Source organism: Peromyscus maniculatus, chromosome 4, assembly GCF_049852395.1.
Source record: "Peromyscus maniculatus bairdii isolate BWxNUB_F1_BW_parent chromosome 4, HU_Pman_BW_mat_3.1, whole genome shotgun sequence".
NCBI lineage: Eukaryota > Metazoa > Chordata > Mammalia > Rodentia > Cricetidae > Peromyscus > Peromyscus maniculatus.
The window spans coordinates 112900031-112917713 of record NC_134855.1 but is presented as its reverse complement, the minus strand read 5'-3'; the positions used below and the strand labels follow the sequence as shown (position 1 = coordinate 112917713).

The following is a 17683-nucleotide window of genomic DNA, read 5'->3' as shown; positions in this document are numbered from 1 at the left end:
GTCTACAGTCCACACTTTAAAAGTCACAGCAGTGAGGCTTTGAGTCAGGAAGACAATGACAACCTGCGGCAACATTCCTCTGGCACTGTCTACTATTTGTGGGGCTCTCCAGCCTTGAACTCACAAAGCAGGCCATGCTGGGTGGCTAGTGAGTGCATAGATCTACCTGCATCTGTCACACACATATGCACATGTCCCCCATATGCACATAAGAAATCTCATGTGGGCCACAATATGAGCCAGTACAGCTAAATACCCTGATGGCAACACTGAAAACTTGGGTTTTTTTGTTTTTGTTTTTTTTGTTTTTTGTTTTTTGACTGACAATCTTATCTGAAGATTTTCCATGTTTGTTTTATGTCTAAGTACTGAAAAAGAAACACACTTGTTTCTCCAAGTATCAGTCTTCAACATACAAATAGAGCGATTACATTGCTACCTAAGAACTACTTTTTACCAGGCTGAGATAGGCTACAAGCTGACCTGTATCCCCTCCCCTGCAGTCATCTTGAAGATCTCAAAACATGGCCTTAATTGGAGGTAGAGTCTTTAAGATCTGATTAAGTTAGGAAGTCTTCACTGTGAGTGTTAATCCAAGATGATGCCCATCCTTAGGAGAAGAGGGAGCTTGAGGACAAACACAAACTGAAGGAGACAGAGGGAGAAACCAGCTACCTGTAAGCCAAGAAGAGAGGCCTGGAACAAACCCTTCCCTCTCGCTCTTAGAAGAAAATAAGCTTGCAAAAATTCTGCACTTCCAGTCTCCAGAAGTAGGAGGAAAGTATCTGTTGAAAATCTGTGCTCCTTTGTTAGGGCAGTCCACATACATTGGTATGAAAATCACCCTAAGCCTCATGACTAACCTCAACTACCAGTCCATTGACACCACAGCTCATTCCTTAGCACCTGTCTGAGATGTATTGGCCAAGGCTGACCACAATTCTGACTTCACAGTGATTCTTATGCTTTCATGCTACTGCAAGAGAACACATGTGACTAGACACATGCAATTCTAAAGGCACCAATGCTGTAAAATCAACACAGAAAAAAAACTTGCAATGGTATGAAGATATTGCACAAGATTTATATTAGGAAATGATAGAGAGAAATGCAATGATAATGTACACTGGGGTGAAAAGCTATGCCAAGGAAGGAGAATTCTGAGACAAAATATAAAACATAATCAATACAACTCTGAATATGAAATAAGCACATAATAAATTTAACCTAGGGTGCTATATTCATTGCTTTTCTCCTGGCTGTAACTAAATAACCAACAAGAAGCAACATAAAGAAGGTTTGTTTGGGCTGATGGTTTGAGGTAAGACAATTTATCACAGTGGGAAGGCATGTGGCTAGCAGCTCTGATGTGGTCAGAGAACATGGTGCCCACATGCTCACATCTCAAAGAGTCAAGAAGCAGAGAGAGATAGGGCAGTTAGAAGTAGAGCAGGTCTACAGCCCACCAGGCCCATGTCCTAACAGACCACTTCCTTCAGTGAGGCCCCGTCCCGAAGGTTTCAGAAGCTCCACAGTTAGCACCACCAGCAGTTAAACACATAAGCTTGTAGAGGACATCTGACATCAAACTATAACAAATTGGAAAGTAGAATGCTGAATTAGCATAACTGAAGCAGAATTTCCACGAAACTTTTCATTGATGGGTGTTTTCCTCCGGGGCTCCAAGAACACTGTCTCCAAATAAAGAAAAGCAGAGAGCTATGAAGCTTTGGAATAGAGAAGGGAACCAGTGCAGAAAGTTCAATTAGGAAATTTACTTTTAACTGGGAGGTATAAGAATTCCTTTTGACAGAACATATAGGAAGAGCAGAAGCATGATTCTTTAAATACCATACAGTGTGTGTCAGTCACTGAACTAGGGAACCAAAGGAAAGCCTAAACCCCCTGTGATCCACCTAGATGCTCAGTATGTACATGTTTATCACATGGGAAAACTGATCATTTTAATACAGCTCTGGTGGGTATCAAGTAACCATCATCCTATTTGACTTTAATTTACAATGATTTATGACCAATGATGTTGAATATCTTTTTATGTACTTACAAACTAGCATGCTTGTGGTGGGCAGGAACACTGAGAGGGAGAGAGGCAGGAGAGGGGCCTGATACATTTTAAATCATGTAAGAACAGGGCATGCTATTTTAATCAGTAGTTCTCAACTGGGGGCAGTTTTGTAACCCAGGGCACTGCTGGCAATATCTAGCAATTTAGAACATCACAACTCTGGCATCTTTGGGGTAAATCAGATATGCCACTAGGCATCTTACAATACAAGCAGGCCAGAACCCTACAACAAAATATTACCTGGCCCCAAATGTCAGTAATGTGTACACTAGAACCATGTGTTTAATAGCTTCTTGTTGACTTTATGTGTAAAAACTTCCCAGGCCAAAGCACTACACAGGCAGGCTGTTGCTACCACACATCATTATCTGAGGCACGCTCCCCACTTGCTTATCCTGCTTCTGTCCATCAAAGTCCTGTGCTCTTTGACTCCTTATTATGTCCCCACATCCTCTTTCATGGGTGAAACATATCCTGTCTGTCATGTTAAGTCCTATGTAGCACCTAGGTCTTCTCATTAATTGCATGTCTCAAAAGAAATTCCTTCCATACGTCTTATAAATATGTGTACCTTTTTTTCTGTAACCACCCAATTATAATAAAAATGATACCTTTGTTTGACAAGTATGTATTTCCTCCACTGTCATATCAACTCCATAAGGACAAGAACAAAAGCATTTATCATTATAAATTCATAATACTGTGAATACCATTTAAAATGCATCAACATATTTTAAAACATGAATATTAACTGTGTGAAAGGATTTTTAAAAGTGTACTGTAGGAAAAGATGCTAGGTAGTTTCCAAACAATATCATTTCAAGGCAGGCCCAGCATTGGTGAGAAGCCATGAGAAGAAAAATTTCAAAGCAGTGGTTAAAAATTTCAAACCAATGATGAAGGCAAAACAAGGCTTTGGAGTGCTGAGTAGATAGTAAGAGATGGCGAGCCGAGGTTGCATCCTCAGGGCTGGGGATGCAGCTCAGCAGCTAAACTGCTTGCTTAAGCAAGTCTGTCACAATCTCACCTGAGTGTGGTAGTACCCACCTCTACTCCTAGCTCCCACAAGTTAGAGGCAAGGGGATCAGAAGTTCAAGGGCAAATTCTGCTCCCTAGCAAAAGTGAAAACATTAGATTTGGGAGACTGGGTAAGAGAAAGTACATCTTCATTGTGGGAGAGGGAAGAAAGTGAGGGAGAAAAATAGAACTGGGAACACTGCAATGTTTTTATGTTCAGAATGTGGGCACTGAAGGTTTTGCTCCAGTTTGGATAGTCAATGTCACCTAAAAGCCCATGTGTTAAAATCCCCATCCCCAGAGTGAGGCTACCGGGAGCTGATGGAGACTTCAGAAGGTAGGGACCTATTGGGACATAGCCAGGACTATGGGACCCTTCTCTCTCTCTCTCTCCCTCTCTCTCTCTCTCTCTCTCTCTCTCTCTCTCTCTCTCTCTCTCTCTCTCTCTCTCTCTCTCTCTCTCTTCCTGATAATAAGAAGATCTGTTTTTCTCTGCTGCATTCTCCTATGCTGCCTTGCCCAAAGGAAAGAGAACCAACCTATCATATGCTGAAACCTCTAAAACTATAAGGAGAAATAAAATTCTCTTTATGAGTTGATTATCACAGATAGTTGGTACTGTAATTGGAAGTTGATTAATACAAGCATATTGATTGGTTATGTTCTTAGAAGAGAATCAACAGAAGAGAAACAGATACTCTCAAAAGACAAGTGAGGTGGAGATCATAACAAAGCCTAGACTCTGAGATGCCTAGGGAAAGAGCAGGGCTGTTAAATAGAGAAGGTGCAGGTACTTTAGGGGCAGGAGCTTAGAGGAAGGAGACAGCAGGCCCAGGTACACACTGAAGTAGGAGTAGGAGGGAATTTAGCTGTCTGGTGACTATTGTGTCTGTGCAGAATAGTTGATGCAACTGGAACTTTTATTTTAAATGCAAATTTAGATCTGTAGGTCTGCATTTGCTATTTCCCTCATTTTAGCAATGGAGGTAACATTACCTTTCCCCTGTGAATCATTCTCATGGCAGAATGTTTTCAAACAAATCAATCTTTTCTTTCCCTGTAATTCCCCACATTTGGGAATTCCTTGAAGGGTGATTTTCATTGGCTATATGGAAGAACATCTCTTTAAAAAAAAAAACCAAGAAACTGTGGTGATGCTCATAACACAAGCTAGATTGGGTGACAAGCGCCTCTTGGTAAGCAAGAGAGGGGGAAGGCAGGAAGTCAGTGAGTTCAAGTCTAGTGTCAGCTAACTAGTGAGTTCAATGCAAGCCTGAACTTCAGCCAAAGAGCAGGACTTTTTCTGGCAGAGGTTAATGGAACAGAAACCTCCTTGGGATTCTGAAGACAGAGGGATGAATACAGGTGAGTAAACACTTGACAGAAACACTGGAAAGGCCAAAGCAGCAAGCTGCAGATGAGTCTCCATGAATGACTCCCGTATCTTCAAAGGAAAGAAAGACCACGGAGACCCAACATACCAATTTAGTAAAGACAAAAGGAGTTAAGCCAATAAAAATCTCTAAGGGGCATGATGAACTCTTGATGTGCCAGCTTTTCAGCATCTCACAGAACTGCAGAAACAACACAGTGTCAGGAGTTGGCCTATTTCACACCTTTGCCCTCCAAATTTCACTCATATTTATCAATTTAATATGCAGCCAGACTCTCAGCCCCAAGACATTCTGGCACATGTAGTTTAGATGCCCAGACATTTTGTGACTAGAAGTCTTACCAAGAGTGGATGGGGATGGATGCAAAGACTCAACCACATTCAGCAGCACAAATGCACAGTTATATCAGTAACTTTTCTTCAATCAGCTGGACCACTTGCTGCTGACTTGCTCTGTGGACTTATTGCTCCTTTTTAAGCTCCTATAGCCCCTCTTATTACATGAATAAAAATTAATTTTCTGACATTAATTATGTAGGTAAGTCTAAAAAAATGATTTTTTAAAAAATAGCAAAATTGTCTCTTCAAATCCTCCAGGCCCCAGTGCTGTCCAGTGATACATCCATGTCCAGTCCAGGTGACAATGTTTCCTTTGCTCACTAATCCCTTTTCCCCTGGACTTGCTCATAAAACTTTGATGCAATAAAATGAAACAAAACACTGTGAACTAAAAAAAGCCCTGGAAATGGAAAACAGATGTAGGATGTTTTTAATTCTCTTTTAATATCAACTACCTATTGTTCTCATTTTATATTAATAGTCTATTTCCCAATCTATAATAATTTAGTTTCTTGGTAGATGTATGTATTTAGTCAGTATCAATTAATACATATACTAAAACATTTCAAGAATACAAAATTTTTCAAATTAACACATAAAATGAAATATTAGACCTTTTAAGAGATCAAAGGGGACTAGGAAAAACTCTTGAAGAGCCAGCATTCTTTGTATCCTGTTTCAGCTCTATTTTTCCAAGAATTGAATGTTTCCTTAGGATCCAACAAGTAAATAAATTATTTCATCAATGTGTCTCCCGGTCATTTGCTTCAGAGACACAGGCCATCTGGCTCTGATCAGGGACTCCAATATCGTAAATCTGCAGTGCATATGGAATTTGTGATATGACCTGAAAGGCTGCAGGAACCTAATGCTAGCTCAGGTAACAGGAAAACTAATGTTTTCAGCTAGCAAGGGTTTGTATTCAAGTGGGGACCCATAGCGTCAGTCAACAACTAGCAATCAATCCCATTCCATTTCTGCTGCAACTTACCACTCACAGTCACATGGGACACTTTTAAAAAAGAAACATTTAACTACAGGTTACCAGGTTTGCCATAAGAAAACAAAGTGTTCTTATTCCATCTAAGTATCGCCACAGGTAAGTACAGGTTGAAGCAATTTATTGATAGGCTACTTTCAACGGAAATATTCAAGATATTCTAATAGCCAGGAAAAAAATTAAGCTAATACACTGGGAGCAGACAGTGTCTGCATTAGGTGTTACGAAGGGAGTGGACTGCAGTTAATGTAGTTCTATTGGTACATGGGGTGCCTGTGAACTGTTCCCTTTAAAATGGTTAATTTGTGTTATATGAATTCTTCCTCAACTTTTACATGTTATAATAAAAAATAAAATACTAAATTAAAAACAAAATGACGGCTGGGTACATCCAACTGATACAGTGTCTGATTATCATATAGTGAGACCCCAAATTCAACCTCCAGCATAGAAACAGACATGAAGGGAAGAAAAAGCAAGGAAGAAAAATACAACCTGACAACGGCGCTCTATGAACCTGCTCTGCTGTGCCAGTAACTGCCTATGTGCATTACTCTCCGGGCTAAATTCCTGGAGCTGTGTTTCTTCCTGTGGGGCATTCTTCACACCTGCTACACTTTCCAGACTCAGCCTTAGGACAGATAAGGACCTAATCAGGGGTCATCTACACTCAGGATCAGCCACTGCTGTTGTGACTCTTGGAGAGACGGTCAATTTCAGCAACAATAAAAATGCTGTAGGCACGAGAGGTTTGGTTTAGTTTCCATTCAAAATAAAAATAACTGTTGTAGATTAAAAACAGGCATAACCATCTATGGAGTTACCAGGCATAAAAAGCTACCCAGAGGGTAGGGATGGTGTTCAAGCTTGCCAGTGATGATATCCCTAGAGAGTGTGTTGGTGACAAGTGACGGCTCTGTGGACACTGATGCATCAGGACACATGGCTTGTATTTTTTCTTACATGATTGTTACACTGTGATGCAAACCTTAGCTCACCTTCATCATCTCACTTAGAGGAAAGTATATTCTTGTATTTATTTAGATTATAGTCATTACTGGTTGTCAACAGAAAATCAGAGGTTCCTGACAGACAAGAAATGACATATGAAGAAGGTACTTTTAAAATTTTTATTCATTTCATATGTTTGTGTGAGAGAGGGTACTGTGTGCATATTGAGCATGAGGAAGCCTGTGGAAGTCAGGGGAGAGTGTTAGAGCCCCTGGAACTGAGTTACAAACAGTTGTTAACAACCACATGGATGCTAGAAACTGAACCCAGGTCCTCTGAAAGAGCAACTAGTGCTCTTAACAGCTGATCTATACCCCCAGACCCTGTGGGAATGTTTACGTAGCTCTGTAGAGAGGATTTGGTGCCTTCCAGTCAAAACTCCACTTCTGTGGCTGACCCAACCTGGGTCCACCTGCTGTCAACTCAGCTGCTTCTTCCATTCCCCATCACCTTTCCAAGGAGAATCTGCTGACTTCCCACTTCATGGCACTTTCCACTCTGCTCCCTCAATTAATCTTGTCAGCATTATCCTGTCATTATAGAAACCAGAACTGACTCTATAGAATACTGAAGTTGGAGTGAAGCTTTTGTTTAGTACTCTACCTTAGGTGTGAGGTGTTTTGTTTGTTTTGTGTTGTGTTGTTTTGCTGTGTTTTTAACCTGTTTGGCCCTTGATTTAATTTTTTTTTTATTGGGTGGTATGGAGCAAAGGAGGATATAACTTGTTTCAAATCCAGGTGGCATGAATATAAATCTAGGCCCCTAAGCGTCCTCAACCATTCCCAAAAATTCAGCCCAGCACTCTTGGCTTCTGAATGGTAGGTTGCACTTACAAATACAGGATGTGCCATGTGAAATTATTTGTGTGTGCATGTATGTTTATGTGCGTACAAGTGTGGTGTGTCTGTACACATGTAGAAATAAAACTTTTGGATGGGTTGTAAACTGACTTGTTCAGAGAAAGTGGATCCTGTTTTGAATTATAGAGACTCATTTTCTCTGGAACATCTGAAAATTTTAAAAAGGGTAAAATTACATGCCTTTTCTCTTTAAATTACAGAATACACAATTGAAACACATATTAAATGGAATACAAGGAAGGTCTGAGAATTACATATGTGGAATAAAAGTGGTATCTTATTGAATGCCTTCCCAAAATCCATATCTCTTTTCTATTTCTACTTGTATAATCCGGTTGGTTTTCAAACTTCCCTTTTATTGGGGGTTCCTATGTGCCAGATATGACACACGGAAGCACACATGAAGCTCAGTAGCTCTTCTGTGATCTAAGAAATACAATAGGCATATTACAGCAAAGAAACATGAGGTTGAGATATATTAGGCAATTTGCACACAATGTGATAGGAATTTGGGAAGCAAGGGTGAAAAACAAAGAAGAAAAGAAAAGAAAAGGGATGCTGCTAGGCTAGTGGCACACGCCTTTAATCTTAGCACTTGGGAGAGAGAGACCAGGGTATCTCTGTCAGTTCGAAGCCTGCCCGATCTACAAAGAGAGTTCTAGGACAGCCTGAGGCTGTTACACTGAGAAACTCTGTCTTGAAAAACCAAATAGAAGGAGAAAGAGAAGGAGGAGACGAGGAGGGATGGAGGAGAGAGAAAAGGGGAGAGGAGGGAAGGGAAAAAAAACTCCCCAGAGATCAGAAGATAAAGAAATAAGGTCCTAGGTTGAAAAACCAGCAACCCAGGGGCTGGGGAAAAGGGCTGTTACACAGTTTTGAATCCTTCCTTTCCTATCTCATGTTCAATTGCTGAGTAGCAGTTTTCTCAGAGATGAAGCATTTCACCCTGCAGGGAAGCTTCTTAAGCCAGAAGACAGACAATTCAAAGTAGCTTCAGGAAGTCCCTGAAACTGACCAGATTCACTGGGCCTCTTCCTCCCTAGAGCAAACAATAAAGACTGCTTTGAGAGGACCTCTCAGACAAGACAAGCCGCCTGGAAGAAGCAGAAACCAACCGAGCTGCCCAGAAGAGGTTTAGAGTAACTGAGTCACTTGGAAAGAACACTCTCCAACCTGTTGAGCTGTCTGCAGGCTATGCAGTGTGCTCCAGGTTCACCCATGCTGAGGTGGGCTTTGGTGAATGCAGCTGTCGGTCATTTCTGCTTCTGCCAGTAACCTTTCACCCACATTCCTGTAAGAAACTCCAATGAAACGTAACAACATTCGCCAAGTTGGACTTGTGTGGCATCCGTACTTTGGTCTGTCCCGGGCTTCCTATCTGTGGTGAGTAGATATGTGTGTAGCATCTTCCCAGAAAAAAATTTTGCCCCACAACACCAATCCAGACAGAAGTCGAAACTCAAAGGAAAAATGGGTCAAGCTCATAATAATCCCCCTGGCTCCCTAGCTACAACGAATTACCGTCCACAGTCTACCTCACCACAAATCTCCTGTAACATCCACAGTTCAAAGGATTGACCATGTCCCACCTTTAATCCAGTCATATGCAAATACAAAATAAAAGGCTGTAATTTACTTTATTTGCTGTTATTAGTAAACAAGTAGCCACAATAGGTCAGCTCTTTCTCCTTCCAACAAGTTCAGGAACACAAGGTCAGCTTTGATGTTACATCATGTCCACAGTTAGCTTAAAATTTCACAGGATTCCAAAACTTCCCTCACTTCTAAGGACTCCCAGATCTTCCTTCATAAGACAGCAAGTGTCTGGCTCGGTACTACAGAGTGTCTGCACATCCCAGCTCCTGCAGAGTGTCTGCACACCCCAGCTCCTGCTCTTAGCCATCTGATACCTATTGTCATCTGATAGTGCTTGTCAGTGACAATCATCCTTAGAACATCCACAATTTCACCAGGACTTCAGTAAAGAGCCAACAAGTTGTATATGGCATAGTACTGTCTAGATGACACCTCCCATTCAATATGGGGGGTTGGCAAAACATGACTATTGAGTATGTTGTGTAGCTCTTTACAACCCTAAACAGCCCCAACACATCACTTTCAATTCTTAGTTTGCACTGTACTGTCTAATGGGATAGCAGATAGCAAAACTCTATGAGATTTGCCCACACTCCCTTTTCACAATGGGATTCTACTGTTTTCACAGCAAAGCAGGTGTACAAAGGGCTTCTAAGTTGTTTGAAGCATTTATTTTTCTTCTAGGCAAGGAAATGGGATGTTCCCTTGGGGTAGAAACAGGGAGCATTCCCCCAACACAGTGCCAAAAGTTAAAAGAGGGAAACTTCCATAGCTCAGTGACACAAAATCAAACCAGAGACCCTCTCAAACCTGGGGAACAGAGAAGGAAAGAAGGAAAGAAGGAAGGAAGGAAGGAAGGAAGGAAGGAAGGAAGGAAGGAAGGAAGGAAGGAAGGAAGGAAAGAATGTAGAATTATTCACTCATTACCTACCAACAGTTCAAAAGAAATGTAATAATATGAGTTATTCATTCTAATCTGAGTATTGATGATGCTTCAGTAAATAACCCCCTCTGGGGTTATTTATCTAACAATACTGCCACTTGAGTGTTCCCAATTCCTAGATGACAAATTTCTCAAAATGTAAGCATAGAGATAAAATTAAATTCCTAAGTCAGTGAACATTTACGTAGGCTAAGAAAACACAGTAACAGTTCATTCATAAACCTTCCCCCTGGTCATATACGGAGTGTTGTTTCTCAGACAAGCAGCAGCAGCCACCACATTATCTACTGCCCTGTGAGAAAGGAATACTCTCAAGCCCTTCTCCAGAGCTAAATCAGAAACAGGATAGACCCAGCAATCCCAAGACTACAAGGGCTTCTGGATGCTTCTGAGGGGAGAAGTGAGGAGAAAGCAGATCACAGAGGCTTCCTACAAACTATTACACTAAATGTATAGGAAATGTAGCACTACCAGTTTTGTACAAAAGAAAACAAAGGTCCAATGTGATTATTGGTCTAAAGTCACACTGCTAACAGATGACAGAACCCAGACCCTGGATCCAAGATTTGGTTTTCTTTGTCTTGCAAGCACAACTTCACATAGATGCATTAGAAACAGCAAACCAGATCAAATTGGCTTGGTTCGAAAGGAGGAAATACAACCTAGGAAAGCTAGAGAGGGGGTGCTTAGGGTCTACAAATAATACTAAGAAAGTCTGGATGCCTCCTAGTGCACAGATCACAGAAAGCAAGAGAGCCAGAGTGCCTGCAGGGCACTCCTCTGAAGTCCAGTTAATTCATCCTCTGGGTGCAGTCTGTTTTCTCTTTAAGGATACTCTAGATCTCTCCAAAGTGCCTGCTTCCTTTGCAGGAGCCTCCCCAGAAATTCACTGCTGCAGTGACAGGAGGCTGCTTCCCACCTCTCCCTTCTCCTAGGGCTGACTAGTGGCTTCTCCATTACTCCCAGAGCATCATCCAATCTCTCTCATCCGTGTTTTGATGATTTTGGTCTCTTCTGTGGTGTGCCCAGTCTGTAACAGGAGAGATTTTACCTACTTTCTCCATCATCCCAAAATATAGTTCAAGACAGGCACTGACAAATGAGCTTGAAGTGTTTGTTACATAAATACATGCAACACGAATCCCCCACCTGGTTATCTATAGCCTTCCTTCTCAATGTGTTATTTTCTCAGAAACCAGAATTCATGGAGGGTTACTTAAAATATATTTAAAAACCATGAGTTTAGTAAAGAATTCTAGAGCTGAAACTACCCCCTTTTTTACTCTGAGACTGTTCTCTCCTCTTCTCTCCCCTTCTCTCTTCTCTCTGCTGATCCCCTCTCTTTCCCTGATCCACCATTTTAACAGCTCTTTACTTAAGTATGTCTAGATGGACAAGAACATTCTACTTGTTGAACTGCACCTCCCTTTTGTTTTCTTGACATAAAACAATTCACCTGTGTCTGGATTTGTTGTTTAGATTCTATTCCATTTATAACAGCATCCGGTCCAATTAGACTGGGACAGAAAGGAGAAAAGTGCAAAGCCCCTGGTAAAGAGATCGTGTTTACATCCTTGCCTACATCATTTAATAATTGGCATGAGATTTCAAGGAGGCTGTGGCTCCTCCGGCAAGTTCAGTTTGTGTTTCCAACTGGACAAAATATAGGCACAGATGCACTCAGCTAAGTAATTGGATTCACTACCTGGAATATTTAAATTGTTTTCAGACACTGGAAATTGGCTTAAGAAGATTAAAGTAAAATACCCGGGAGGATAACAGGCTGTAATTTACGAGGTGGGAAACCTCAGTGAGAAGACCAGTTCACTCTCCCATAGCTGCTCCTGATAAGAGATGTATTCATCATTAGGACTTGAATTTCTTTAGATCCTGACAGCTCGGGTTTATTCAGGTGAGTTGCTCTTACCAACCCCTTTGGATGGCACCCAGGAAGCTAAATTGATAGTATAATGTGCATCCCATTTGCGTTTTCAGTAAGAATTCTTTAAGTGTTCTGAAGGTAACTAGGGTAGAGGAAAGGGAGAGGTCATGGGAAGTCCTAGGATCTGGACTGTAGGTGAAGCAGTGGAGTCCCAAGGGTGGACAGGATCTGTCCTATACAGCAAAGGATGCAAGTAGATCAGAGGGTGAAGTTGTGAGTCTATTTCCAAGTGAAGACTTCAGCAAGCTCATTTCTCAAAACTTGGCCCTCTCCGCAGGCCCATTCTGCGTTCCTCAGCCCTAACAGCCCCTCATTTGCTCACTAATGCGCCTTTAGTGTGCCCTCCCCAGCCCTTCTCAAGGCCCCTCACTCCGGAGCCAGGCGCTGAAGTTTGGCATCAACGACCACCTGTCGGCTGTACCGCTGTGTCTTCTGCCGCGTGGCCAGCATAAAAATGCTCAAGGGTTAGCGGTAAACTGCAAGATTTTGGACCTGGGTAGTAGGCATTCCTTCTTCAAAGAGGGCAAGGGAGATAAAAGGGATTCTTAGCCAGTCGAGAGGGGTGCGTCTAGTTCTTTCCAACGCTATCCAGCTGGTCCTAACTTCACGCTCTTTCCAAACTCTCAGGACACTGGGTAAAACCTGTCTCTCCACCTCCACTGGCCCCAAAGACTTAAATCCCTCAGGAGGCTCTGGCCAGACCCAGCAAGGATGTCAACTCCAAACACCCTAGCAGGAGAGCGCGCGCGAAGCTGTCACCCTCTGCCACCCACCCTGGCAGCTGGCAACCTGTGCGCCCCGGGCTGCCCGTGCCCGTCCCAGCGCCCCATTGCATAACGCGCCCCTCGCCCCACCCCCACGCAGTCCGCCCTCGGGTGCCCGGCCCGCGCCCCACCGCGCCCCCCCCCCACTTACATCATCCCACTTGACGAATTTGGTGCCCTTCTTGAGGCTGTCGGACACGCACACGGGCTTGAGTTGCAAAGCGTGCACTCCGGGCTGAGCCCCAGCCATCTGGGCTCATCGGGGTTCCCGGCAGCCCGGGTGAGCGCGGCGGGGATGGGGCGCGGAGCTCCGGGCACGGGCGGGCTCGGCTCTCGGCTCAGCAGGCTCTGGGCTCCGCCGCCTGCCGGCCTCCCGGCCTCTTGGCCTCCGCACCTCTGACCAGCACCGCTCAGCAAGCGGGACGCGCGAGGGCGCAGCAGCCGGCCATGCCCCGGGCGGGACGCAGGGTCGAGAGCCCGCGGTGGCTGTGGTGCCTCGGAAGACGCGAAGGAACAGAGCCGGGCAGTGCGAGCCGCCCGCCGCCGGATCCTGCTTGGCCGCCGCCTCGAAGCGCACCATTCAGCACATCCTCTGTGCCCAGAGGGAGCGCGCGAGTGACACGCTCCGGTCCCCTCCTCCCTCCGCTCCTCCCGCCCCTGCTCCGCCACCCTCGCTCGCGGTCCTCCTCCCCCAGCTCGCTGCCCAACTTTGAGCGCTGGGTCAGCGGCGGGAAGTGGGGACGCAGCGGCACCTCCCGGCTCCCGGGCCCCACTGCAGCCGACGTCTGCGCCACGCGCCCTCTGAGCATGCCCCGTGCCGGTGCCAACGCTGGTGTACCCGGGGCTTTTCGGGGAACCTGGGCGCGAGCCTGGGTGGTGTCTTATCGGATCCTAACCTACTAGAAAAGAAAAGGAGGACGTTGGCGAGGAATGGGGAGAGAGCCGTCGGCTTTCCTTCTCACTGGTGCTCTCCTGTCCTTTCAAAGAGAGGGTTATTGTTTATATAGAGAGAAGCACTTGAGAGGTTTCAATCGAGAACTCCATAGAAACCTCGCCCCGCCAGAAAGTTGGTAGCGTGCTTGTCTGGATGGCCCGAGAACCGTGTTTTGAAAATTAAAAGTTCATCTGGGGGGGGGGCAATTTTATTTCCCAAGGAAGATAAAAGGTGTGGGGCGCAAGGAGCGGCGAGGGTTATATAGAAACACGGGTGACAAGATGTCTGTCTTCACTCTCAAGGTTGAGTATGTCGAGTGTTTGAGAGGATGGGGAACAACTGGAACCTGCTTCCATCACAGGGTTGGAGGGTGGGGCATAACGTGGTAAATCTACTTTACAAATTAATTTCTTATAAACATTTACTTACCACACAATCCAGAGATTCTACCTCTAGGTTTTTGCTCAAGAGAACCCAAAACATACTCACAGACTTGAGCAGCCACGTTAAAGGCAACTGAAAATCGCAAATGTCAAGCAGCAGGTGACTAGAGAAGCAAACTTTAGTATGTACTTGTGTGCCTCAAACTAGAATACTATCCCATAATGAGAAGGGACAGACACTCAAAAACATCCCCATGGGTGTACAAAAATTAAACTTGGTGAGAAAACCCGGACAAGAGTGTGCATCAGGATGCCGTCTGGACAATAGGCGAGGTATTCTGTGGTGACAGAAAGAAGATCAGGTGGGTGCCTGTGGCCAGGGGTGGGCAAAGATTGGCATAAAAGACAGACCTTTTGAGAATGATGGAAACATTCTGTATTGGTGTGTTTACGTTTATCAAACCTCATAAGACCAGACACAGAAAATGAGTGAATTTTATTGTAATAAGGATTACAATAAAGGACGATTTTAGAAAAGAAGAAACAATATGAAGAAGAGGCTGTGGCAAAGTGGTTAGCCAGTCAGCAAGCCTGAGGGCCTGAGTTACATCCCTAAACTCCACGTGGTGGAAGGAGAGAAATGACTCCTCAAGTTGCCCTCAAGTTACTCCCCTATACTATGGTACAAAAGGATGTGTGCGGGGGCATGCACGTGTGAAAAGAGAAACTTTACTCTCAGTCTTTTTTCTCCATGTGCCTAGTTCCCAGGTCTCTGTGGGCCAAAGTTTATAAACTCAGTCATAAAAGACTACCAAGTACACCTGAAAGGATAAGGAGGGTGCGTCCCAGTGCTGAATCGCCTGCCTGATATGCGGGAAAACCTGGTATGAATCCCAAGTACCACTTAAATATACATAGGTAGGCAGCCAGATAGATGACAGATTGGTTATCAGAAGGTAAAATGGATCACCAGTGATATTCTTGGAACTATCATAATTAAGACTCCTGCTGTGGATATTACTCTATGTAAATAAAACACTGATGGCCAGTGACCAGGCAGGAAGTATAGGCGGGACAAAGAGAGAGGAGAATTGGGGAAACAGGAAGAAGGAGGGAGAGACACTGCAGCCACCGCCAGGAGAAGGGCATGTAAAGAAGCCGGTAAGCCACCAGCCACATGGCAAGCTATAGATTTATAAAAATGGGTTAATTTAAGATATAAGAACAGTTAACAAGAAGCCTGCCACGGCCATACAGTTTATAAGTGATACAAGCGTCTGAGTGATTATTTTATAAGTGGATTGTGGGACTGCGGGGCTTGGGGAACCTGGAGAGAAGCTCTCCAGCAACAAATGGCGCCCAACGGCTCGAGTTTCCACCTTAAACCTGAGAATATTTAATAACCAATTCTAAACAGAGCCCAAACCAGGTTCCTGCTTCTTGTCTCATATGAGCAGCTAGACGCCGCAAAACACAGGTTTGAACACTGGCGGGTTCCTGGTGTGTGCGTTTGACCGACAGTATGGCGGGAATGAGGGGTCTGCCAGAGGCACATTATGCTGTGTAGTAGATTTAGTCTTTACTAGTATTTTTTAAAAAAAGGTTTCTGGGCTACACCCTGCTTTGATAAAAGCTTAGACCCACTATTTCTGAGACTTGATGACTCCCAGAGCTGGCGGAAAACGTACCACTGCCATGTTGGGAAGCTGAAGTGGGTGGAGCCAGCAGCCACAGCGCTGTTTCAGGCTTAGAAGGATGCAGTTTAAAGCAATAGGCTCACAAAAAGACTGATTCAGATAACATCGTTTACAATGTGTGTCAAATATACGTAGGCTTGAAAGAGACAAAAAAATTAATGTAAAAAGCCACGTAAAGATGAATATTACACAGACAATCTGGATTGTGTTGTCTTTGGGATTTTTAACTGCAAAAAAACATTTGATCAAAAAAGATGTTGAATTAAACCAATATGTATATTTTAAAGGTAACTTGACTTCAAAATTTAGATTTAAGGATATGTTACTTTGGAAAAGAGGTTTTGCTTTTGTTTCCACAGAAAGCCAGAGACTGTGGATTTGTTCCAGATTAAGATACATCAGGTTTCACCAGCTAAGACCCCCTGAAAGGTCTCCGATGACACCATGGCCCAGATGATCCAACATCCAGAGCGGTTTCAAGGCAACTGGTTCACACAATACAGCCTCAAGGACTACCCCATAGGCTTAAAATTTTCTTTGCTTCCCCATAAGATACAGCGCCCCCCTCCAGCAGGAAGTAGTAAGAGATGCTATGCCCAAATTCCCAAATATACCAAGCTGGCTTTAGAGGTGGAATTGGCTCACTCCCCCTCTAAACCCAGACATATTGCTTTAAAAAAAAAAATGGTTAAGATATTCTTGTGTCCCAAATCAGAAGAGCCCTCTGGTGTGGGACAGAGAAAAACCAATATTTTTATTTAAAATAGGTTGATTATAAATGTGATCTCTTTCTAAAAAATAAAAAGGGGATATGATATAGATATATAGGAGGATATAGAGATGATAAGATAAAAGGATAGATTAATCAACCTACTTTTAAAGAACAACTTGTTTAAAATGTTTTACATTGGTATAGATTTTAGTTTATGCTTAAAATGTTTTACATTGGTATAAATTTTACTTTATTGATACAGACTTGAAGTTAATTTTGTTATACTGTATATATGTATTTCTATTCTTGTTTGAGGTATTATGTTTATGTAACTCACTTAAAATTGTAATGGATAATTAAAAATAGGTTAATAATTAGTCATTTATGATAATCATATTTGTAACCATGTTAGTTAAGTCTTCTAGGTATACATAGATATATTTCAGATAGATAGGTAATCTTCAAACACTTCATAGACCTAGAGAATATGGCATTTAAATAACTTAGAATTCTGTTAACATGAGACACAATTGCTCCTGGCTGCACCAATTGATCCCGAGAGAATGTTGGGCTTCTAAGACATTTCCATTTGGAAGTTTGTCTTTTGGCACAAAATGGCCTACTGGGCAAAGAACTGCCCTTGCCTTGATGGCTGACAGTACAAATGCAATGCTCTCCTTTCTGGACAAGCAGGACACAAGGAAAGCGACCACTGTACTCTGCCAAGACAGGGTAAGATGGTCTTTCAGAAATCCTGCTTCTGAAAATGGTCTGTCAGATACTCTAGGCCTGTAGCCAATTTGAATGCACCAACAATGCTGAGAAACATTAGGTGACTGTCCAGGCTGCCAGCTGTCTTGGTCTACTCTTGCAAGATTCCCGAAAGTTGCTTGCATCCATCTACCATTTCTCAGATACCATTATCTTCCTTCTCAGGTCTTTGATGTGGTTAAAGACTAGATAGTTATAATTTCCTCAGTTATGATAAAAGATAAGTTAGATATAA

At 43.2% G+C, this 17683-nt stretch overlaps 1 protein-coding gene across 2 annotated transcripts in view; it reads right to left on the bottom strand.

Annotated features, from left to right (window-relative positions):
• Plcb1 (phospholipase C beta 1) overlaps positions 1-13632 on the bottom strand; it is a 695339-nt gene extending 681707 nt beyond the window's left edge. For both annotated transcript variants that reach the window (XM_006983966.4, XM_006983965.4), the window contains exon 1: positions 13103-13632. In XM_006983966.4, coding sequence (XP_006984028.1) covers positions 13103-13201 — 99 coding nt within the window. In that variant the 5' untranslated portion in view covers positions 13202-13632. The remainder of the gene's footprint in view (positions 1-13102) is intronic.
• Between the last annotated feature and the right edge of the window lie 4051 nt (positions 13633-17683).